Below are 23,048 nucleotides of genomic sequence, written 5' to 3'. Positions count from 1 at the left end.
GTGACCCCGTAGTAGCCTCCCAGAGTCACACCCAGATGCGTCCCTTGTGTGGCCCTCCCTGTTTAGGGTCTGGAGCTGGGCAGGAGGGAGGAAAATGCCACCGTAATTGCCTCCCTCCTAATTACCCTTGGCAGGTGCTAGCTGAGTCACAGCGGCTCAGGTGCTGGCGTACGGCGAGGCCATGCCACCCTGGGTGGGTCAGGCATCAGGGAGCGGTGCTGGGTGGGTGCCCCGGTGTCCCCGTGGAGCCAAGAGGGGTGGGTGCTCCTGTGCCCGCATCGCCATGATGGCTGCCACATGCCCACCTTCACTGCAGGCTTACTGGGCTCTTCTCCCTATGGCTTGCCCCAAGCGGAGCAAAACCCAGACCACCTTCCTCCCCTCACCTTGATGCTTTGCTCCAGACCTTACTGGCAGCCATGGGCACCCCTTCTTTCTGCCACCCTGACCCCCACACCAAGTTGTGTCCCACCCTGCTCCCTCTCTCAACACTTCATCCATCCTTTCCCTCCTGGACCTCTATCTCCCTCCCCAAATCTCCCCACACTTACCCTCAGGCATTCTTCTTCATTCCCACAGCCCCCCTGCCTCTACAGCCTTCCCTTCCAGCAGCCGCTTGCCGTGGGCCACCAGCCCCCTTGGTTTCATGTCCCCTTTAAGCCTTCCCAAAGCTGGAATGTGAGAGGAGCATTTCAGCGCCCTGTGAGGTCAGATAAAGACACTATATTTATCTAGCCGGTAACCTGAGCTGTGAAATTCTGTGGTGGCATATTTACGCGGCCCCACAGCCCTCCGGCTCAGCCCCCTCTGGCCACTGCGTCTCCTCCCTGCACCGTGGAGAAGCTGAGCTGTGGGGTGGCCTGTTCCCCACAAAGGGTTCAGGTGCTGCCAGCCCCTCTGCATCAGTTGCTCTCCTCTGGCCCCAGGGGAAGCTCTCCGAGGAGGCAGGATCAGTTCCCCGCGCTCAGCCCTGTGGGCATCACCCCATGGACAGCTGCTTGCCCCCTGCCATGCCAGCCTCGCGCCCCTGACCAGCCACCGGCCGCCCGCGCTGCCGCCCCACACGAAGGTGAGTGGAGAGGGTGCCTTGGGGATACCAGTCCCAGGGAGGGGGCTGCAGCGTCACTATGGGAGAGAGGTTTGCAGTCTCTACATCTCCAGAGAGCGGGTTCAGAGTTCACAAGCGAAAACTTGGCAGCTCTCTGCCACCAAGCTGCACTCCCCAGCACCCGCCTCGTCCCGCAGTGTGGGCAGTGCCACACGCCTGGGCACTTCCCCGGGGTCCCTTCTTTTCTTCTGCCCGCAGACCTCAGAACAATATCATGCCCTTACATCAAGGTCCCCCACGGGTTTGGGGTTTTACTGACTGGGGGGCGGCCCCGGAGCGGTGAGTAGCAGGTAGCAGGTTCTGCAGCCGGGTGGGGGGTGTGTCAGCAGCACGGAGTGAGTCCAGGGCGGTGACTCCCGGCCAGCACATGTGGCACGAGTTTGGAGGGTTCTCAGGCCTGTGGCTGATAGGGGAAGGGCCCTGGCCGGGCTGGCCCCAGCTGCACTTGTGACCCGGGGCAGGTCCCGTCGCTCTGGGCCGTGGGAGTGGGGGGGGGCAGCGCCGGAGCCAGAGTGCTGGAGCTGGGCTGCGAGAGGGGCTGCCGGCAGCGCCCCAGGCGCTGGGGTCTCTGTCTGCTGACCGAGGACACCCCTTGGTGACTCTGGCCCCTTGCAGGGAGCAACCGCTTTGCAGCACATCTTCCCCAGGGCTGCTCGGGGCCACCCTTCCTACAGGGAGATGCAGATGCCCAGAGGGATCCTTTGCCTTGTCCTCCTCAGGGAACGGGCAGGAGGCTGTCCCAGCGCTCTGGCACTGTCAGGCGGACGCGGAGCCCCTCTGCCCCAAACCTTTTGCGGGCTGGAGCAGGCAAGGTGATGCTCACAGGGTCCACCCTCTGCCTCTGTCGTTGCGGAGGGCTGGGAGTTCCCACGTAACCTCCAGGCTGGGACATTGTGTCTCAGGGGACAGGGGACACAGCACCTCGCCTGCGTAAGCGAGAAGCAGCTGTGCCGTAACAGCTTGGACGGAGCCAGTGCTGTGTAAGCTGAGCCCGCTCTAGGGCTCCACGGCCGCCGAGGGGGACGGCTGCCACCGGGCCATGGGCAGGAGGGCTCCGGCAGAGAACAGCAGCTGGAGAAGAAGCAGGGTCTCTGCTCCCCTGCCTCCAGGGTACAGGGTTTGCCTCCCGGCTTTGGGCTGAGTTTCCTGTCGGGAAGGCTGCCGGAGCTGGAGGCCAGGGCAGGACTCCCCAGCAGCCTGAGCAGCCCCGTGGTGCCCTGGCTCCCAGATCCCTGGCTGCTGCCTGGCCATGTGATGGTGGACCGGACATTCCTGTGCCTCAGTTTCCCCTGACACCCCGGGAGGATGACGAGGGTGCAGGAGGCCTGACTCAGCCCTGCCAGCCCTCGGGCTTCTCCAGGCAGCAGGAAAGCTCAGCACTATTACAGGCAGGGAGGAGCCAGGCAGGCCAGGATGCGTTGGGAGGAACCGGGGTTTTCTCACACCCCTTCAGCTCCTCTGGCTCCTGGCACGCTCCGTTCTCCCGCAGCCCTGGGGTTTCCTCTGATGTGACATGGGGACTCCACAGCACAGGCAGTCCTAGCAGATGCAGCAGTCCTCCATGGTAAGAGCTCTCTTCCCGTAAAGCCAATGGGTTAGCTGCAGTGTCTGGGGCAGGCTCCCCGTCCCGGGCCCCACATCCCTCCATCAGCTCCCCCACATCCCCAGGGCACGTGCTGCCCTGCAGAGACCTGTCCTGCTGCCAGAAGGCACCAGCTGACCTTCCGCTTCCGAGCCGGCAGCTCTCCTTGGGGCAGAGGCACCCAGCACACCCTCTGGGAGCCGCTGCTGGTGCTGCTGGTGGCACAGCACAGTGGGAGGGCACAGGCACTGCTGGCAGTGGGTGACGGCACAGGGCTGTGCTGGCACTGTTTGCCTGTCCTGAGCCCAGATCATCTCTGCTGGTGAGGGGGATGGGGAGCAGGGGCAGCCCAGAGAGGGTCCCTGTGCCAGGCTGCTCCATGTCCCAGCAAGGCAGGCAGCCAGGCATGGGCTCCCTGGGAGCCGAGGGGCTACATTGCTCTCACACAGGCACCCCTAGGGGTTGCCGATAGCTTGGCCGGGGTCCCATGTCCCTCTAAGCAAAATTCCCCACTGTGCATGTCAAATCCCAGCTGGCAGAACCACCCCTGCGCCCTCCCCATGCTGGTGAGGGTGGCCGCAGCCTGGCTAGGAAGAGCTGGGTATTTTGTGGAGTCCTTGCCTGGGAGCAGATTATTCACCCCTCAGCCTCCATTCCCAAACAGGTCTGTGCACTCCACCTTACCCTTGCTTGTAAATAGTTTCCTCTGACTGTGGGATGATTGCTCCCCAGGCAACAACAACAGCAAGTGGGATGCAGTCGGCTGGCCGGAAAGCTGGGCTGCCGGCCAGGAGGCCATGGTGGCTGGATGGTGCTACTCACCACTGTCTCCTAAAAGCAGTCCCAGGGCATTTTCACACCAGGGTTAGATGGGTGGGGTTGGCTGGGGGAGTTGACACCCAGCCCAGGGTCTGTGGAGCCAGGGAGGCTCACCCCGGGATGCATGGCTCCCTTCCACTACTCCAGTTCCATGGGGATTGCTTTCGGCTGCCTGCCATGGAAAATGCAGGGCACGAGCACTGCGGCCGCAGCAGGGAGGCTCAGGGTGCAGAGGGGTGCTGCCGGCTCCCCCGGGCATGCCCGGGGGACTCCTGGGCTCTGAGTGGGAGCCCGGGTCCCCCCAGGGTTAGTCAGGGAGTGATGCTGCAGTGGCTCCTCTTGCTGGGGATCCGGTGACCATCCCCAAGCCTGGATGTGCCTTGTGTGCTGCCAGGGCTGCGCGAGGGCCAGGCCAGGCACCATCTCCGTCACCTCCTGGCTTGGAGCCGGGCCAGAGCCCGCCCCGGCTGGGCTGGGAAAAGCCTTTGAATCAGGGTCATCTCCCAGGTGACTGGAGACTCTCCGAGCCACATGAGCCACTGTCCTGACAGGGAAGGGACGCCAGGCAGCCGAGTAGCTGAGTGCTAGCAACACCAGGACAGAGGAGCTAGGCTGGGGTCCTGCTCTTCTCGGTGCCAGACACAGCCCCAGGACAGGTAGGGGACCAGCCACCAGCTTGCCAGTGTGGGTGCCAAGAGCAAACTTTCCTCCAGCTCCAGACAGCCCGCGTCAGCAGGCACTGGAAGCTGCTAGCTGCCGCTCTGCCCTGGCCCGGCTCCAGGCTGGCTCCGCGTGTGCTCTGAGCACCTCTGTCCCTGTCCCCTGTACGCTGCTCTCCTGCCCCGTACGGGTGCCTTGGGGCAGAAGCCACCAGCTCCCTGTGGTGACTGAGCGCTGGGCAGTCACCCACCCCTGCAGGCTGGCTCTGCCCGGCTGGAGGGGGCACAGCAGCCACCTCGCCGGGACGACTCACGTCGGCTTGAATTACTGATGGGAGGCTAGCAGGGAGCAGCCGCAGCAGGGAGACGGGCAGGCTGCTTGGGTGGCCAGGCCCCTGCAATGAGGGGATCCCTGGCTGTCCCCTTGGTTGCCCAAGGCCCCTGGGCAGTCGTGGCTGCACCGAGGTCTTCACACAAAGCCTAGTGCCAGGCACCAAGCAGGGAGAAGGGACGGAAGGCAAGGACTCCTGCGCTGACTTCCTGACCTTGCCTCAGTTTCCCTCTCAGCCAAACAGGGTGTGTGTTAGCAGCAAGTTGAAAATGCCAGCCCCCTGCCAAGCCCTGGTACTCACTCTGAATAACCAGGGGAAGGTGCTGGGCTGACTGGATCTGTCCATCCCGCCTGCCTGTCTCAGTCAGGGTTGGGCCTAAGCATTGTGATTATGACCAGGCAACTGCCCTCCAATCTGGAGGAGGTATTGGGGCCACCTCTCCAGCACCACGAGTACGACAGCCATGGGATGGTGTGGCAGGGATGCCAGGGCTGGGACAGAGGTGACCTCTGCAGACTCTTGGCTTCAGTAACTGTAGGTGCTGGGATGCTGGGTGCCTGTGGCTGTGACCCTGGGCGCCTTTCTGTGGTGCGAGGTGCCCCAAGGCACATGGGTGGCAGTGCCAGCTGGGCCCTGCTGTCCCAGGCTCTCCAGGAGGGCTGGCAGGTGGCAGGAGCCATGGCCACAGTGCACCCCACAGCCTCCCCTGCACCCTTCGTCCCCTAGGTTCCCGCTGTTGCCTGCCCACCCCTCCCAAGGTCTCCAGGCGAGGCAGGACCCAGCGAGCTCCTGGGTGGCTGCTGATGGTGAGCACCCTGTTTTGCTGTCCATGGCCTGTGGAAACTGACCCCTGGGCTCTTCTCATGCAGTCAATGCCTCCAGGAGAGCCCACTGAGCTCCAGCCTCCAGCATGTCCCAGCTCTCCTCCACTCTGAAGCGGTATGTCGACTCTTCCCGCTACGCCGAGACCACCTACAGCAAGGTGCCCAGCAGCTACAGCTCCTATGCCTCCTACGGATCCACCTTGGCCACATCCTATGCAGACAGCGACAAAATCGGCTTCAAAGCCAGCTACCTGGCCTTCCCCCGCTACCACCACACGGGGCTGTCCCCAGCCAGCGGCTATGACAGCAGCCGGCTGCCGCTGTACCCCGACTCCAGCATCCGCCTGAGCCCCACGTACATCCGCACCCAGCCCCGGCCACCCGGCGGCGGGCTGAGCGGGGGTGCGTGCTACACCTTCACAGGGGCCCCCAGCAGCCCCCCAGGCTACCTGCCCACCACAGTGCCTCTCAGCCGTCGCAAATCCATCAGCCACTCGGACCTGGCACGGGAGTTTTCGGGGCTGCACACCTCAGACAGCGCCTACGAGCCCACCCTGAACACCCGGGGCCACCAGGAGCTCGGTGCCCTGCAGGGCCTCTGCCAGGCTGCCACGCGTTCCGACTATGTCCATGGCTACCTGGAGAGCTACGGGAGGAAAAGCAGCCACGGCAGCCTGCCCACTGGCCCCCTCAGCCCCTCACAGGGCTCCCTCGGCTCTGCCCTGCCACCCTCGGGCACTCGCTGCACCAGCCAACCCTGCAAGAGGAACGACGGCTACCGCGACGTGCCCACCCGGGACCCCATGGTACGTGGCGCCTGCTGGGGGTGGGGGGCCAAGCTGTGCTGCCGTGAGGTGTGTGGTCCATGCCCGGTTGTGCTGAGCCGGGGAGCCCGCAGCACCTTGCATGCTCTCCCTGGGAATCTTGGTGCATTGCTCTGCGCCTCAGTTTCTGCATCTGTGCCACGCAGGGCTGCTGCTGACCCTCTGAGCCACCCGTGCTGGCTCAGCTGTCCTGGGCCAGAGCTGCTGAGACAGCCGTGTGCAGGCAGGGGTGTGTCCTCTGAGGGGCTGTGCTCCTCACTGCCTGCACCCTGGGAGCACAGCTCACGGGGCTCCCCACAGGCGCAGTGCAGCTGAGGGTGCCCATGTGCTGGCAGGAGCATGTGCACTGCACTTACCTGCATGTGTGCATGACAGCAGGTGATGGCACACACGGGCAAATTCACACTCCTGCGTGTGCAAACCTGCACCGGCACGCACCATGTCCCCTGTCCCCGTGCAGCTGAATGTGCCCACACCCCCCGCCCTCTGCTCCGTCCCAGCCCAGTGCAAGGCCAAAGAAGGTTTCCTGCTGCCTCATCCCAGCTAAAGAAGGTGACATGACCAGGCTGGGCACTCGCCCTGCTGGAGACACCCAGCTGGTAAGGCTGGTTTGGCTGGTGCTGGCTCTGGCACAGTGACTCAATGCCCAGCTGCCAGTCAGGTTTTTCACCGGTGCCCTGTGATGTCTGATCCCTGGCACCGTCTATCAGTGTCATCTCAGGGCCCTGTGCCCCAGTCCCCAGCATGGTCCATGGCAACCAGGGAAGCAGCAGTCTCTCCATGGCAGTGGCTGCTCTGTACAGCATCACACGTGGTGGCAGGCACTCAGTGCTGCACCATCCCCAGAGCCTCAGCCCAGGCATCACACATGCAGCCCGGCTTGGGCGCACAGGGGAGCAGCCTGGTAATTTTCCACGCAGGTTTCCTTCCAAGATCTGGTCAGGCTCTGCCCATGTTGTTTCTTGCTCTCTTTCCAGTCGGCCCGTGGTGGAAGCTGGTCTGCCCCAGCGAAGGATCTGACCTGTCCTTTGCGTCCCTGCAGCTCTGTCCCACTGTCGTCCACCAAACTGGGACAATGACGGCTGGGGGATTCTTTTCTGCTTCCGTTTGAGCAGGAGAGGAGGCTCTTTCCCTCTCCAGCCAGTGCCCCCACATCCCTCCTTGTGCCCAAGGGCCTGGGAAAAGGGCTGTGGGAGCAGCCTGGAGGTCTGGCCCATGCCCTCGGGCTGGGAAGGCACAGCCGGAGGCATGGGGTAGGGAGGAGAAGTGGCTGCTCTTGCCCACCAGCCTGATGCCCAGGCACAGGAGCAGGGGCAATGGAGGGGGTACAGCATCGCAGTCTGCTGCCAGCATCTCGCCTGCCCCTTCCCCAGTGCCCTCCACTCCAGAATCAGCTGCACAATGTGCAGCACCAGCAGTACCCTGCCCTGGTGTGGGACTCACTGTGTCCAGCCTGCCTGGTCCCTGGTCCCCAGCCCTGGGGTGAGGGAGCAGGCTGGGAGGCTGGGGTGAGTGGAGAAGCCGCGCTGTGGCAGTGAATTCCTGCCTCCCCCTCCCACGCCAGGCCCTGGTGGGGGAGACTGAGGGAGGACCCAGCAGCCCCCAGCAGCCCCCACCAGCCACGGGCACTCACTAAAGCCCTCACCACCACTACCAGGGCAGGGTTCCCCACTCCCAGGTGCACACACACTGTGCCTGTGGGGGTGCCAGCCGGCTGTCACGGGAAGGCCATGGGGCAGCAGGGGCTATGCTACTCCCACACTCTAGGCTTGCGGTCTGCATGTGAATGCAGCCGGGGGCTTTGCAGCCAGGGCTGACGGGTGACAAAGGTGAGCAGGGCCTGGCAGCTGGCACAGGATGCTGGGGCAGGCACCCGTGCCTGGGCAGGTGGGCAGGCTGGATCGGTGACACTGGCTTAGGTTTCCTTTGTGCTTTAATGGGCATAGTTGCTATTTTCCACTGCTGTGCTTTTTTCCCTCCCTTTCCCAAATCGGGAAGCAAATGTACTGATCGTAAAACAGACTTGGGTGCCTGCGGTCATGCCAGGTGCCGGAAACAAGTGCATGTTGCAGCCCTGGTGCTGCCATCGGTTCTGCCCCATTACCCAGCCCCAAGGGCAGTGCCAGCAGCACCCGCTCCCTCTGGAGCCAGGGCATGGCGGGGCTGGCTCAGTGCCTCCTCCCATCCCTTCTTCCCCAGCCACCTCCTGCTTCTGCAGTGCACGAACCGCCATCCAGAGGAGTTTGCAGCCAGGAGGCAAGTGTGCCCACATCTGTTCTTACCCACACCATCACTTTGCGCCTCAGTTTACCATCCCGCAGGGCAAAAGGAGGCGCGTACAGCTGCAGTGAGTGGCCATGACTACCAAGCCGCTGGCTTCGTGCAGGGCAGTGCTGGCTCCTGGGAAGGGCAGGCTGGTGGGGGGCAGGACCGGAGCTGTGCCGCCCCATTAACCATCCTGGGTGAACATAGGGTCAGAAGGCCAGAGCCACCCGCAAAATCGCTGGCAGCTCTCTGCAGTCCCATCCTGAGCAGCTGACGTCCTGGCCTGCAGCCAGTCCTGGCCCTACCTGCCTTCATGGTGCCAACCAGGCCTGTGGCTACCTCTGCCCGTGGCAGAAGGTCACTGCTGCAGAGGGGACAGCTGAGGGCAGGAAGCTTGCTCCAAGCGATGCCATCCCTGCGGGGCTCCCCTTCTCTCTCTTGCTCCAGCCTTGCCCTAAGAGCCTGCATGCTGCTCTAGCTGGAGGGGAATTTGGTTCTTGGACCAGGGCGCCCAATGTCACCAGGGCACAAGGTTCAGCATGGGATGTGGCCTGAATGCCACTCCTCTCGCTGTGGAACCAGCTCTGCTGGCATGGTGCATGCCCAGGGAGAGTGCTGCACTAGCACCCTGCACAGTGCTTGGGGCAGGCTGTGCACCAGGGTACATCCTGCCCCCAGGCCACCCACCGGGCTGCAGGGCAGGGTGGCAGGAGCCTTGGCTGGCATGGGCAGCACCAGCGCAGTCGTACACACACTGGGGAGCTGTGCCATGGCCCCGGGGCCCAGGCTGCGAGCTGCAGGGCTGTGGGAGCGCTCTGCAGGGCACCCACACAGACTGTGCGAGGCCAGCGAGGTGTGCACCCCTGTGTGCATGCTGTGTCCCTGTGCGTGTACAGTGTACACAGTACGGGGGGTGTGTGTGTGTATATATACACACGAGCACACACGCAAGCAGGGATTACGACAAGCATCCTGTTGTGATGCAAAAAGCTCTGGCCCTGCAGATGAATAATGCTGCAAGATGCCTCCTCAGATATTTTTGCTGGTGCCAAAAATAGTCTTTCTCCTTCCCCCCCCCCCCCGCCCCCCCACTCAGCCCCTCCACTGGCTACGCCGAGCTCGCACGGCGGACAGGGGAGGCTGCGTCTGCAGCCATTAGGATTCGAAGAGCAGCCACTGGCTCTGGCTGGGGGTGGGTTGGTGGGCTGGCATGGAAGGAAAGCAGCCTTTGCTCGGTGCCTCCGGTCCCTTGGTGAGGCTGGAGGCTCTGGCTGTCCTTGGAGCAGCCTGACCGCACTCCCTGCCTCGGTCACCCACGGAAATTTCCCTGAGCAGGTGGGTAAGACACCTGGGCATGCACAGCAGTTGCAAGCCTCCACTGCTCGCCCTGCTGCTGTCAGAGGGGCGAAGCAGAGGGAGAGGCAGGACCGGGATGCAGGACTCCCCGGCTCGCTGCCAGCCTCTGCATCTGCCCTTGCTGCAGCAGCAGAGCCGGAGCCCTGCCTGCTCCGTGCCTCAGTTTACCCAGTGCTCAGAGGAGAGGCACCAGACGGGGTCTTTGCTACACGCAGGATTCGGGGGGAGTTTTTCCCCAACGAAGGAAGCAAGGCACTGAAATACCCTCTGAGCTCAGCGCTGACGCCTCCCCCGAAGACAAGGGGTATGCGCTGGCTGCTGTCGCTCAGTTCCCCCACAACGGCACTGCCCGGGAGCCTGCCACAGGCCCCGCAGGGAAGGCCCGTGCCCGGGAGCCCACACCCTCTCGGACAACCCTCGGCCCCTCTCCGGGTGCGGGTGTCCCGTGCACCCACACGCTGCGGGGGTGCCCCCGTTGTACCGAGCCGGTCTGACCCGCGGCTGGGGCGGACCCGCTCTCCGCCGAGCGCCGGCCCAGCGCGCCCGGGGCCGGGGCGCCGGTCCCACCAGGCGGGGGGCTGCGGCGGGGGACTCCCGCGCCCTCCCCGGCCGCCAGGGGCCGGGCCGGCCGGGAGCGCGGCCGGGAGCGCGGCCGGGAGCTCGGCCGCGGCAGCGCCGCCCCTCGCGGGCGGGCCGTCACGGCGCGCGGCCGCCCCTCCCCGCCGGTGCCAGCGCCGCCCAGGTGCCGCGGCCCCGCAGGCGGCCCCGGCCCTGGCACTGCGCGCCTGAGCGCGTCGGAGCTCCGACGCGGCCGGGTGCCCGACCCCGAGCGCCGAGCCGAGGCGGGCCCGAGGCGAGGGCTGCCCGCTCGGCGCCCCCCGGCGTCCCCCCGCCCGCGGCCGGCTCGCCGCGCCCACCAGGGCCGTCATGAGGGACACGTACACGGTGACGCTGCCCGAGGAGCCCCCCGCGCTCCCCGACCTGCACAAGGACCTGCGTCCCCGCGCCTCCATGCCGGGGTCCCTGCTGGTCTCCACCTTCGTCGGGCTCGTCCTCAACAAGACCAAGGTAGGAGCCCCGCGGCCGCCTGCAGCCCCTGCCCTCCGGCGGGGGGCAGAGAAGGGGCAGCGTGGGGTCCCCCGCGGCGTCCCCCTTGCCGGAGGACGGGGTGCCCGTCCCGGCGGGCGCGGGGCCGGGGAGTCCTGCGGGGGGGACCCGGAGGAGGTGTCAGCACGTGTCAGGACGCCCAGCCCTGCCCCTGCGGTGACCTTGGCCAAGCGCCCGTGCCCCGGCCTGTCCCCTGCGAGGAGGGGGCTCCTGGTCACGCCAGCCCGTTGGCCGTGTCGCCGGACGGAGCCTGGCTGTCCACAGAGCCACAGTGCCGGGCAGGTCTCCTGCGGGGACTGCAGAGGCAGGGGGCAGGGGGGGCAGGGTCTGGGCCCTTACATAAGTCTGGCTGCTCCAGCTCTCCTCCTGGCCCGGCAGGCGCTTGGCATGCGGACCCGGACGGGGCAGGACAGTCTGGATCTTGTCCCTTGTCCCCATCCCCTGTCCCCTGTCTCGCTCCTGCAGTGCAGCCTCAGGGACTCCCCAGCCACTGCCGCGTGAGCCAGCTCTCCTTCACCGCTTCTGAGCAGCTCCGTGTCCTAGATAAAGCCCTGGATGAGCGAGGAGGATTAGCTGGAGTTGAGTCACCCAGGAGAGGGAAAAGCAGGGGGGGAAAGAAGACCTCCGTGCACACAGGCTTGTGCCATGGTATAGAAGCACCTGGGCTCCCCTTGCCCAGCCCCAGCCCTCCCCCGGGGCTGCTCCAGGCTCTGGGAGGGCAGCCCAGGTCCTGGCCTGGCCAGGCAGTGGGCAAATGCTGGGTCCGTGGGGAGATTTGCACCCACATTGGTGAGACACCCCAGTCCCTCCGGGCGCACGGCGGGAGCTGCCCAGTGGGGCACACTGGGGCAGCTCCCAGGAGTTGCTGCTCCCCACCCCTGGCACTGTGACCTTCCCTGCAGGCCAGCTCCTCCAGCCGTGGTGTGGCACTCACCCCCACAGCCTGCTGGCACCCCTTCCTCAGCTGAGCCTGCCCCCCCGGCCTGGGGGAGCCCGCTCAGGGATAAGCGGTGGGATTACCTGTCACTTTTGCACAGCCACCCCCCGCCACTGAGCGCCGCAGCTGGCCACGGCTGGGGCCATCCTGGTGTGCTGGGCACTGAGGGGGCACTCGCGTGACACACAGGGTACCCAGCTGGCACCCGCACAGGGTGGCCGAGTACCCGCTGTGCTGGTCCCCCCTGCGGTGGGTGATGCCTGCACCGTCGCTAAGGAGCACGTGTAACTGGATCTGGGTTATTTTGGGCTGCTGTCAGGGCTGGGTGCTCAGCACCTCCCACACACGCACCAGCTGCTGCTATTTCGGAGCTGCTGGGTCCCCTCCCCTCCTCTCCTCCTCCTCCTCCTCAGGCCTGGGGTGGGTAGCTGGGGCATTTGCCTGAGGATCCTTAAAACCTGGTCAGGCTGGGGGGCCATGATCAGCAGTCTGACCCTGCAATCTCTGTCGGCCCCCCACCCTGCTCCGGGCACGGCTCGGGGGAGGTTCGCCCCACCAGTACCCTCTGCGCTGGGCTCGCATGCAGGGCTGGGAGCAGGACCCCTGGGCTCCCACCTCTTGTCCCCACCAGCATGCAGTCCCCCACGCTGGGAGAGGGGTGGGCAGCTCTGTGGCCACTCGGACCCCTCTGCGCTCTCGGTCTCTGCAGCAAAGAGCGACAATGCCTCCTGGCCCCAGTGCCCAGCTGCCCGTGCCTGTCTCCACTTGGCATGAGCCTGCCCGGCTCAGGGAGCACCTGGAGCCCTGGAAGAGCCCTGTGGCACAGGCGCAGCACCGCCAGGCCAGCAAGCAGCTGCAGGGACACCACTGGGCACGCAGCCCCGGCCACCGGGCTGACTGCCGCAGGGCTGGGCTTGCACCTTCCCAGGTGGACTTTATCCTGCAAAGCAGCTGTGCCAAAGTCTGGGCTGCGCTTGTGCAGGGTGTCCTGGAGGGGACACCCAGGGTAGCAGCAGGGGTGGCTGGCCTGGCCTGCAGCCCAAGGCACGGGGCAGCAGTGTTGCCAGGCAGGGGGAACTTTGAGCCCTGCACATTGTCCTGGGCCACGGAGCTGAGCAGCAGCTGGGCAAGCAGGATGGGGCAGGCCAGCTGTGGCTTCCCGCCGGGTCCTCAGCCAGGGTCCTGCGTGCACCCGGTGCAGAGAGCAGCTGTGGTGCTGGCTTTGCCCGTGGTGCTCTCAGGGGGATGGGGCCTCTGCTTGCGCTTGAGGGTCTGCTGCAAATGGATGCCCGTGGCACAATGGCCTCACTGGGCTGCCCACAGGCATGGCCAGCCCCTGCTGGGCACTGTCTCAGCCCTGTTCCTTCTCTTTGCAGAGCTCCAAGGTGGTGCAGGGGCTGACCGGCCTGCGAAATCTCGGCAATACGGTGAGTGCTTACCCAGGCACCTGGCTGTGCAGCCCCAGCTCACACTATGCTCTTCTGCAGGCACATCTGTGGGACAGTGGGAAGCCTTGACCCTTCACCTCACCCCCAGCACCCACTTTCTCACCCTGGTGGCTCCCTGTACCCCACTCCCAATGGTGCTGGCAGAGGAAGGGGTTCCTGTGCTCTGCACTGCTTTGTCCCCATCCTCTGCCCACCCGCCTCAGGTGTCCCCCTGCCACTGTCTGCTTCCCTCTGCCTCCCGTTGCCATGGTTTTCTCTTCTGCCTCCCTCAGTGCTTCATGAACTCCATCCTGCAGTGCCTGAGCAACACCAAGGAGCTGCGGGATTACTGCTTGCAGAACCAGTACCTGCGGGACCTCAACAACAACAGCCGCATGCGCACTGCGCTCATGTCAGGTAACTGTCAGTCACTAGGCCCTGGCTCTGCACCCTGTGGGGCTTCCCTGCAGCGCATCCCTGGAGCACGTCCTTGCTCCCCTAGGCCACCCCATGCCCTGGGGGACCCTCACCCAGAGGTCAGTGCTTCTTCTCAGCCTTACTGGGGCAGGCACTGTGCCGTAGGTGCCCAGCCAGTGGGAGGATTGGGTCATCTCTCCAAAGGGTATGGGGCCCACCATGGAGAACCCGGAGTGGGGTGCTGAGCTCTCCCCTGGAGGGCACGGCAGTGCCATGCCAGCAGGGCTGGCTGGGGCCAGATGTGCTGCTGACCTGCCTCTCTGTCTACAGAGTTTGCAAAGCTGATTCAGCTGCTCTGGACCTCATCCCCCAATGACAGTGTGAGCCCCTCCGAGTTCAAGACGCAGATCCAGAGATATGCTCCCCGCTTCGTCGGCTACAAGTAAGGGGTGTTGGTGCGGGGGTGTCGGGGGAGACCTGAGCCCCTGCCACCGCTCACCAGCCATGCCCCGTGTCTTGCAGCCAGCAGGATGCGCAGGAGTTCCTGCGGTTCCTCCTCGACGGGCTGCACAGCGAGGTGAACCGTGTGCTGGTGCGCCCACGGCCCAGCACAGACACCCTGGACCACCTCCCGTAAGTGCTGGCTGGGGCAGAGGCAGTGGATGAGCCCCACAGATGAGCTCACTGCCTGCAAGCCTGGCTCTGGGACAGTGACCACGCGGGTCCCTCTGGGCTGGGTCATGGGACCAGCATCCCCCAGGCCACACTCAGTACCACTTTGTCTCCCCATCTCTTGCAGTGACGATGAGAAGAGCCGCCAGATGTGGAGGAGGTACCAGGAGAGGGAGGACAGCCGCATTGGTGGTGAGCATTGCTGTAGTGAGAGAAGAACAGGCCTGGCCTGCGAGCAGGGCTGGGAACCGGGGGTCTGACTGCTTTGTCCCATCCCCACCAGACCTCTTCATTGGGCAGCTGAAGAGTTCGCTAACCTGCAGCGAGTGTGGCTACTGCTCCACAGCCTTTGATCCCTTCTGGGACCTGTCCCTGCCCATCCCCAAGGTAAGGGGTCCCCACCGTCCCCCGGCTCCTTGCCCCGCACACTCTGTCCCTGACCTGCACTGTGCTCCCACAGAAAGGCTACGGGGAGGTGACCCTCTTGGATTGCCTACGGCTCTTCACCAAAGAGGACGTGCTGGACGGGGACGAGAAACCGGTATGGGGCGTGGGGCATGGTGAGAGGTGGGCTTGCCTTGGTGCAGGCTGGGCCCCCATCCCTCCATGCTTGTGTTGCCATGACTGTGGGCTCAGTGCGTGGTGTGGCTGGCCTCTGCTTTCACCCTCCTGCTCCCGCTGTGTGTCTCCCACAGACGTGTTGTCGTTGCAAAGCCAGGACAAGATGCACAAAGAAATTCAGCATCCAGAAGTTCCCCAAGATCCTGGTGCTTCGTATCCTTCAGACAGAGGGATGGGGTCAGGGGGTGCTGGGGGTGGGGGCAGGCAGTTCTTCACAGGTTCCCCTTTGTCGCTTGGCTCCTTGACATGGCCCCCCAAGACCTGAAGCGCTTCTCAGAGGCCAGGATACGAACGAGCAAGCTCACCACCTTCGTCAACTTCCAGCTGAAGGACCTGGACCTCCGGGAGTTTGCCTCGCAGAGCTGCAGTGAGTGCCAAGCCCTGTACAGCTCCAGCCCAGCCCTGGGCTCCTGGCAGGTCTCCACTGGGTCCCTCATGCCCCCCAAGAGTGCTGCAGCCTGCGGTGGGGGGCAGAGGCATGGGGGGGTGGGAGCCTCACACATCCAGGGTGCTGGTCCCAGCTCCTTGCTGGCATGCTGGGTGGCAGCAGGGCAGGGCTGGCATGGCTGAGCGCTGCCCTTGCTCTCTGCAGACCACGCCATTTACAACCTCTACGCCGTCTCCAACCACTCGGGCACCACCATGGGGGGACACTACACCGCCTACTGCAAGAGCCCCGTCTCCAGTGAGTGGCACAGTTTCAACGACTCCCGGTGAGGCTGAGCATGGGACGGGGCTCGCTGCGGGGTCAGGGCAAGCAGGGAACCCCTGCCAGGGCAGCCCAGTGCCTCGTCCCCATTGCTCACAGCACATCTCCCCATCTCCACAGTGTTACCCCGATGTCATCCAGCCACATCCGCAGCAGCGATGCCTACCTACTCTTCTACGAGCTGGCCAGCCCATCCTCCCGCATGTAGCCAGCCCTGCCTCCCTGGGGACCCCTGTGGCCCCCTGCAGAGCCAGCTCCTCCAGCTTTCAGTCGGTTGCTCCCCAGGTGCAAGAGGAAGGTGAAGAGGAGAGACCCCGAGGTGGCTGCAGCGGGAGGCTGGAGGCAGCCAGGAGCAGACCCCAGGCAAGGACAGCCCAGCTCCGAACTGAGGAGGGCAGCCCACGGCAGGGCAGGGCCCAGGCAGCTCAGGCGCCTCCTGGTTGCTGGCATTTGTTTTTTGCGTTGGGGTACGTTTTAGGTTTGGGTTTTTTTTTTTTCTTTTGGTGTGTAATAAAAATACTGAGCAAGGGACTCTCCAGGCATGGGGCCGCCTGCCCCATTGACTCGGCCAGCACATCTGCTACACTGGGAGAGCACCCAGACCTGGGGACCCAGAATAGCCTTCCACATCCCTCCTGGCCTCTTGGCACTCCTGTTCTGCTTGGCCGTCCCAGAGGATTAATGAACTGCTCCCAACCTCTTCCCGACACTTCTGAACCTCCTGGCAAAGGACGCTGGCCCTTTGGTTGCCTCCGTCCCATCTCAGGCAGCACGTCCCCACCAGCTGCCCCATGCACACTCCTCAAAGCAGCCTGAGTGCAGGCCGAGACTCGTGGACAGGAAGAAGGAAAAGATTTTGTGGAATTTATATGTATTTATAGTGGACTTTGCTTAACCTGGAGCACTCCGCTGCTTCCTGGCTCTCCAGGGACTTGTGCTGGGGGATGCTTCAGGTAGGTTTCTACCCGCCTCCTCATACAACGGTGCCTTAAACCATTTAGGGGAGCAGAAGGCCATTGGGGTTGCACAGGAACGTCCATCCTGCAGAGGAGAAGGAGGGGAGGACAGTGGCTTTCCAGGACCATCTACAATTGGGGCTTTCTTCTCCATGCGATCAGGAGCCCCCCTGGGTGCCCGGGGATGCGCGTCCCCACCCCCCCTGCGGCTCTGTCCTCCAGCTAGCAAACGCCAGTGGCCTTTTTAGCCTTTTCTATAATTTATTCTCCGACCTATCCTGCCTTGCCTGAACTGCAGTGGGAGGAGAGATGGGCCCAACCCAGCACAATCCCAGCCCCAGCCCGCAAGGCAGCTGTGTCCAACCCCGCAGCCCGTCCTGCTTTGCCCTTGCCAGCCCTGTGGGCACAGGCTGAGCACTCGCGCCATGAGCATCCTGCCCAGCCCAGGGCATCCTGGCTGGGCTCAGGGGAGGGCAGGCCAGGATGGAGGGGCTGCCCACAGCAGGTACCGGACTGGGGCAGCGTTGCTGCTTGGCAGGTGGCTTGTTTACTGTGTAAGCAAGATGGGCCAGAAGTGTCTCGTACCAGGGAGACTCGTGCGGGAATAAATTTTAGCTTGAACAGAGCGCTGTGTGCACATGCTTGTCTTTGGGCGGGCAGGTGAAGGGCTGTGGCTCCAGCAGTGGGAGGGAAATCGAGGCATGAAGTGGGACTGTATCACCACCGGTGCTGGAGCAGCCTTCCCGTGTATGGCTGCAGAGGGCCAAGCGCCCCTTTGCCTGGGGGCTTGCCTGGAGCAAGGGACACATGGGTGCAGACAGCAGTCCCTCTCCTCCCATGGTGCCCCAGGGAAGAGGGAGCCTTTCCTCCTCCTCCTCCCAGTGCCCGCACTCTTCCTCCAAAGCCCCTGAACAATGGCCCCTTTCTCCCCTGCTTAGGGATGGAGACGGGCACCAAGGCATTAAGGGGCAGCGGGAATGCAGGCGGTGGGGCTCAGGCACCCAGCGCCTGGGAGGCGCGAGGGAAGGAGGGACATGCTCAGCCCGTGCTCCCTGACACAGCCCCTTCGGTGCTGCCCTGTGCCGGCTGGGAGCCTGGACGCAGGAGGCAACCAACGGCCCCTCCATGGCCCCGAAGGCAGGGTATCCAACGGGACCTGCTCCTGGTGGGGCGGGTGCGAGCACACCTTCCCCTTTAAGGCGCCAGTTCTCTGTGCCAGAGTCTGACCTCGGCATCCTCAGCTGAGCTGGATTAACAGGGCGAGGGGGAAGGGGCCTGCGGAGGGGACTGGGGCTGCCGGCTTCCCAGGGCTCCCTGCACTCACGGCACGGCGGGCATGGCTTGCGGGGCTCCGTGGGGTCCGGCGCTGGCACGGCACGTGTAGGCACAGGCGGTGCTGCCACCACATCTGCCGTGGTGCGTGGAGTGCGGGTCCCCACGCTGCTCCGGGGCCGATGGAGGCAGCCGGGGAGGAGCGGCTGGTGGGGCAGGTGACTGTGTGGGGAGATGGAGCATGCAGGGGGGGCTTTTAAGTCAGCTGCGCTGGGAATTGCCCGCCGCCATGAAAGACTTCACTGAAATCACGCTTTGTCCCGAGACTCTGGACCACAGCAAGGTAGGGCTGGGGTTCGGGGTGCTGCCTGGAGGGTCTCTGCCTGGCCATCTGTGGGTCCCCGCAGTGTGCTCCCCGCAGTGACACCCACGCTTGCTCTCCTGCAGACCGAGTTCTGCAACCCCGTCTTTGAGGGTGAGGAGCCCCAGGCAGCGCCAAGCGCCGAGTGTCAGCCAAAGGAGGACAGGACCAGCCCCGCATCACTCCGGGATGGCCTCGGTACCTGCCTGGGGGTTTGTACACACGCCCCGGTCCACAGGGCCCCCAGGAGCAGCCACAGGTCTGGGAGCAGGGTGGTGGGGCAAGCTCCCCACAGGGCTCTGGGGTTTAGGGGGCATTTAGGGGACACACTAGCACCCTGGGGATAAGAGGTCGGGACGTGCCCAGCCAGGGCTCAGCCAGCCATGCAGGGAGGTGGCAGGGTGGGGGTATGGCTAGCAGCATTCTGGCTCTGTCTGCTCTCCTTGCGCTCCTGCAGGCCGGCAGCTCTGGCACCAGGCAGGCTGGCGGTACCACCCCGACTGCAAGTTCATCTGGTTCTGCGTGGCTCTGATGAGCTCTGTCCTCATCTTCCTAATCGCCCTCCTGCTGGGCATCATCATCCATCGTGAGTGCCCGATCAGGGAGGGCTAGGGGACGGGCTGTTATCATGGGATGGGGGACACAGAACCAGCTCAGAGGGGGATCTCCACCTCCCTGGGATGTGGCAAGGTCACTGTGCCCTGTGAGAGCTGTGTGGGATCCCCTGATACCTGTACACGTGTGGGGCAGGGTGGGAGCACAGGACGCGGGGCTGGGTGGGCTCCCTAAGCCCCTGCCCCGCACTGCAGCCATTTCTCCCTGCTGGGGCTGAGCTGTCACGGCTCTTCCCTGGGCACAGAGCTGACGTCCCCGCAGCCGCCCGGTGCCCCAGCCGCAGCCCTGCCCGCCCGTGGCACCGCCGCCACCACCACAGCATCCACCCGAAGGGACACCCCAGTCCCCAAAACAGCCGCCACCCCAACCCAGAGCTGGCTGCCCACAGCTGGCACGCCAGCACCAGGTAAGTCCCGTGTGGGGCAGTATGCCGGGACGGCAGTGCCCTGCAGCACTAGCTCATGCCCACGCTGTTGCCCCATGCAGCCTGCGGTGGGACCCTGCGGGGCCCTGAGGGCTCCTTCAGCTCTCCCAACTACCCCGGCCCCTACCCGCCCAATGCTCTCTGCATCTGGCGCATTGAGGTGGGCCCCGGACTCGCCATTCAGCTGAAGATGGAAACGTTCAGTGTGGAGGGCACTGCCTCCTGCCTCTTCGACCGGGTGGAGCTCTATGAGGAGCAGGGGGCTGGCAGCACGGATCCTGCCCCAGTTCCGGGGGGCCCGACCAGGTAGGGCCCCTCACACCCGGGGACCGTGCCAGTGCAGTGGGGAGGGTGCAGCATCTCTGGGAGGGAGCAGTGTCGCCCCTTGTTGTGCCCCCAGGTTTTGCGGCAATGTGGCCCCCCCGACCTTCAACTCTAACTCCAACCTTCTGCGTGTCACCTTCGTCTCCGACAGCAGCGTGGGTGCCCCAGGCTTCAGTGCCCGCTACCACGCTGTGGCCCACAGTGAGAGTGAGTACCCCTGTCCCAGGGCACTGCCAGGAGTCCTCGCTGTGGGCAGGCAGTGGGTAGCACCGGGGGGTCTCCCATGACGCCTGGGGCACTGGGCAGGGGAGGGTGCCCAGTGGGATGCCATCAACAGCCTGACCATCTCTGCCTGCGCTGCAGAGAGCTGTGCCTGGGACGAGCACTTGTGCGACCAGGGGCTCTGCCTCCACCTGGGCTTCATCTGCGACGGCTTCCACGACTGCTTGGACAAGAGCGACGAGGCCAACTGCAGCCTGAAACACAAAGGTGGGCCAGACCCCACCTGCAGCCCACAGCCCCCGCAGCACCCAGCCAGAGGGCACAGCGATGGGCAGTGGGGAGACAGGGTGAAGGGAGAGGGGCAGGGGGTAAAGCTGCATGTGTGTCTGTCCCTCCAGACTGTGGGGGGCTGCTGACCACCTTGGAGGGGCACTTCTCCACCCCGAGCCATCCCCAGCCATACCCACACCAGCAGGTGAGAGAAGGGATGCCAGCAGGATGGAGGCGGGAGGAGGGTTGAGGGTGAGAGCAGGCAGGGAGGAAGGCAGCCTCCCACGGGGGAGAGCTGGGGATGCCCCTGCCCGGCCTCACGGGTGTCGCTGGCTGCCTCTGCCCTGCAGCTGTGCCTCTGGCAGATCTCAGTGCCCGTGGGCCACGTCATCGACCTGCACTTCCACAACTTCAGCCTGGAGTCACATGAAGACTGCAGCTTTGACTTCGTGGAGGTGCACGACAGCACAGGCACAGGGGCTGCCAGCCTCATGGGCAGGTATAGGCACACCCCTGACACCTCCGGCCCTACTGCATCAGCCTGGGTGCACTGTGGCTCAGCTTGGGAAACTGAGGCACGGGGCAAGCTGGTGAGGAGGACCCACCAGAGGACAGGCTTTGGGGAGGTGCTGGTCAGCTCCGCTGCCCACCCCAACCCCATCCCTCACCCCACAACCCTGGCAGGTTCTGCGGCCACCAGCTGCCACCCACCCTGACCTCCTCACGCCATGTCATGACCATTCTATTCGTGGCAGACGAGGGAGTAGCAGACGATGGGTTCTTCGCCACCTACCAAGCCCGCAATGCCACAGAGAGTAGGTAGCCAAGCAGGGGTGCAGGCTGCCCAGAGGGGCTGTGCAGTCATCATCCTTGGGGGTTTTCAAGGCTAGACTGGATAAAGCCCTGGAAAAAACTGCTCTCACCCCACAGATGACCCTGCTTGGAGCAGGAGGTCGGGCTACAAAACCCTGGGGTCTCTTCTCACCTGGATTACCCTATAACCCTATTGATCCTAGCCATGGGGATGTGGGCTGGAAGGGCTCACCTGCACACAGGCACCATCCATCACCTGAGGGCTGCCCCCAGAAGCCCAGGGAATCTGGGATCCCCTTGAGCTGGGCCAGTGATTGTCACATATCGGCAGCGGCTGCTAGGTGGCAGTGCTCTGCAACCACTCACCTGGATGTCCCCTGGCCAGTGACCAAGAAGAGTGAAGACAAGGGTGGTCAGCATGGGATCAGGTTAACTCCCAGCAGGGAGGCCAGCTGCCATTGGCACGACCCTGGCCACGGCCAGCTGACTCTCTGCCTATGCCCATGCCCAAGCCCATGCGCTGCTGTGCTGGCCCCTCTCATCCCACAGAGACCTGCAGCCCCACGGAGTTCTCCTGCGGAAATGGTGAGTGCCGGGCACTGGAGTCCGTGTGTGATGGCTGGCATGACTGCCCCGATGGCACTGATGAGCTGAACTGCACCGGGGTCTCCTACCCGGCCTTTGGTGAGTGCCACCCCCGGGTGCTCCACTCAGCACTCAGCCCCTCCAAACCCACCTGACCCAGCAGACACCCTGGCAGCTGCCTCACAGCTAACATCTGCCAGAGGCATACCTGGTGGGCACCACTGCTGCTATAAGAAGTAAAGCACCTCACCCTGTGGCAGGATCTGTCTGCGAGCCCGTGGACGTGGAGATGTGCCTGGGGCTGGGCTACAACGCCACCTCCTTCCCCAACATCTGGCTGGCCATCCCGGACCAGGAGGGAGCCGCCGAGGTGCTGCAGGACTACCAAGTGAGCTGCCTGGGGGCTGCTTGTGGGTCTGCCCGCACCGCACCACATATGCCACGCTCACTGCTGCTCTCCCACAGACACTGATGGAGCTCGCCTGCTACCAGCACCTCCGCCTCCTCATCTGCAGCCTCTTCGTGCCCAAGTGCACCCTGGACGGGGGCGTCCTGCAGCCCTGCCGAGCCGTGTGCCTGGCTGCCGAGCTGCGGTGCCAGCAGTCCCTCGGCTTCCTCGGAATCCTGTGGCCCATCAACTGCAACATCCTGCCCGACTCCAGTGACCCCGTAGAATGCTTCCAGCCCTGACCCAACAAGAGAAGAGGAGCAGGGGCTGAAGCAGCCTGCACAGAGCTGCTCCCCCACCCCAAATGTCCCTCCCATCCTCTTTCTGTTGCAAATACCCACCTGCTGGGGTGGCTCCCATCAGCAGCACCCCATTGCCTGGCTCCTCACCTGCCATGGGCTCAGCCCCTCTGCTCAGCGCTCAGCTCAGTGCCTGGATGCCATGGGCTTGCCCACATGACCAAGTCCTTAGAGAGCAGGTGCCCCTTTCCAGCCTTGCTACAGGGAAAGGCTTGTGCTGGAGGGCCTGCACCCACAGGTTGGAGCTGTGCTGGGGACGTCACTCAACGTCCCCCCTGCCAAGCAGCAGGACAGTGGCAACAGGGTTGGGCACTGCCTCACCATCCTCAGACAACACCAGGCGTGTTGGCCAGAGCTGTGCATGGTTCCCAGCCCGCTTTTCTCTTTCAGCTCCTCCAGGCTGTGTGCAGCCTCTTTCTTGCAGCCCCCAGGCAGCTGCTAGCCTAGCAGGGGAAGGGTTAACGCTCCCCAAACAGAGCAAGGCTGGGCAGAGCTGAGCCAGACTGCAGGCAGAGAAGTCTTGGGCTGCCCATGTCCCGCAGGCCCAAAGCCAGCAGAATAAATAACGTGAGCAGCTGACGAACCTGATGGAGCAGGCAGTTTATTTGGGGAGGTTCTATGTGGGGGTCCTGCCAGATCCTAGGGGAAACTGAGGCATGGACCAAGGGAGGGAAGCCAAGGCTGGGGTGGGCGGTCTGAGCAGGAACGGAGGGGCACAAGGGAGACTGCCCGGCTGCAGGGAGGAATGGGCTGCTGGCTGTGCCCTCGATGTGCTGTGGGGTTTGCAGGGCCCGAGGGAG

At 64.4% G+C, this 23,048-nt stretch overlaps 2 protein-coding genes across 3 annotated transcripts; both read left to right on the top strand.

Moving 5' to 3' along the window:
• Nucleotides 1–783: 783 nt before the first annotated feature.
• On the top strand, nucleotides 784–15,958 carry USP2 (ubiquitin specific peptidase 2). 2 transcript variants are annotated; one of them, XM_075442434.1, is made up of 13 exons: nucleotides 784–1,069; nucleotides 5,370–6,130; nucleotides 13,190–13,240; nucleotides 13,534–13,657; nucleotides 13,988–14,099; nucleotides 14,180–14,290; nucleotides 14,457–14,521; nucleotides 14,613–14,716; nucleotides 14,790–14,870; nucleotides 15,025–15,103; nucleotides 15,210–15,317; nucleotides 15,543–15,663; nucleotides 15,780–15,958. In XM_075442434.1, exons 2-13 carry the CDS (start codon nucleotides 5,411–5,413, stop codon nucleotides 15,865–15,867), a joined length of 1,764 nt encoding a protein of 587 aa, XP_075298549.1. In that variant the 5' UTR covers nucleotides 784–1,069; nucleotides 5,370–5,410; the 3' UTR covers nucleotides 15,868–15,958. The 2 variants fall into 2 exon arrangements, with proteins under 2 accessions (XP_075298549.1, XP_075298550.1); XM_075442435.1 differs by lacking the exons at nucleotides 784–1,069; nucleotides 5,370–6,130 and adding an exon at nucleotides 10,604–10,837.
• Nucleotides 15,959–18,176: 2,218 nt separating this feature from the next.
• Nucleotides 18,177–22,191, top strand: MFRP (membrane frizzled-related protein). The gene is made up of 13 exons (XM_075442574.1): nucleotides 18,177–18,230; nucleotides 18,335–18,446; nucleotides 18,706–18,834; nucleotides 19,108–19,269; nucleotides 19,350–19,593; nucleotides 19,688–19,818; nucleotides 19,975–20,100; nucleotides 20,232–20,308; nucleotides 20,454–20,602; nucleotides 20,788–20,918; nucleotides 21,466–21,600; nucleotides 21,762–21,889; nucleotides 21,967–22,191. Exons 1-13 carry the CDS (start codon nucleotides 18,177–18,179, stop codon nucleotides 22,189–22,191), a joined length of 1,803 nt encoding a protein of 600 aa, XP_075298689.1.
• The last annotated feature ends 857 nt before the right edge of the window (nucleotides 22,192–23,048 follow it).

The sequence above is a fragment of the Opisthocomus hoazin genome, chromosome 24 (genome assembly GCF_030867145.1).
Source record: "Opisthocomus hoazin isolate bOpiHoa1 chromosome 24, bOpiHoa1.hap1, whole genome shotgun sequence".
NCBI classification, from domain to species: Eukaryota; Metazoa; Chordata; class Aves; order Opisthocomiformes; family Opisthocomidae; genus Opisthocomus; species Opisthocomus hoazin.
The sequence above is the reverse complement of the archived record's forward strand: the minus strand, read 5'-3'. Positions and strand labels throughout refer to the sequence as shown.

Bases quoted from the DNA above. Each gene is read 5' to 3' on its own strand.
- USP2 (XM_075442434.1), top strand. From the start codon at position 5,411: ATGTCCCAGCTCTCCTCCACTCTGAAGCGGTATGTCGACTCTTCCCGC. The intron at 14,522-14,612 runs GTGAGCATTGCT...CATCCCCACCAG, and splicing joins GGAGGACAGCCGCATTGGTG to ACCTCTTCATTGGGCAGCTG. The intron at 15,664-15,779 runs GTGAGGCTGAGC...CCATCTCCACAG, and splicing joins CACAGTTTCAACGACTCCCG to TGTTACCCCGATGTCATCCA.
- MFRP (XM_075442574.1), top strand. From the start codon at position 18,177: ATGAAAGACTTCACTGAAATCACGCTTTGTCCCGAGACTCTGGACCAC. The intron at 20,603-20,787 runs GTATAGGCACAC...CAACCCTGGCAG, and splicing joins GCTGCCAGCCTCATGGGCAG to GTTCTGCGGCCACCAGCTGC. The intron at 20,919-21,465 runs GTAGGTAGCCAA...CTCATCCCACAG, and splicing joins AGCCCGCAATGCCACAGAGA to AGACCTGCAGCCCCACGGAG.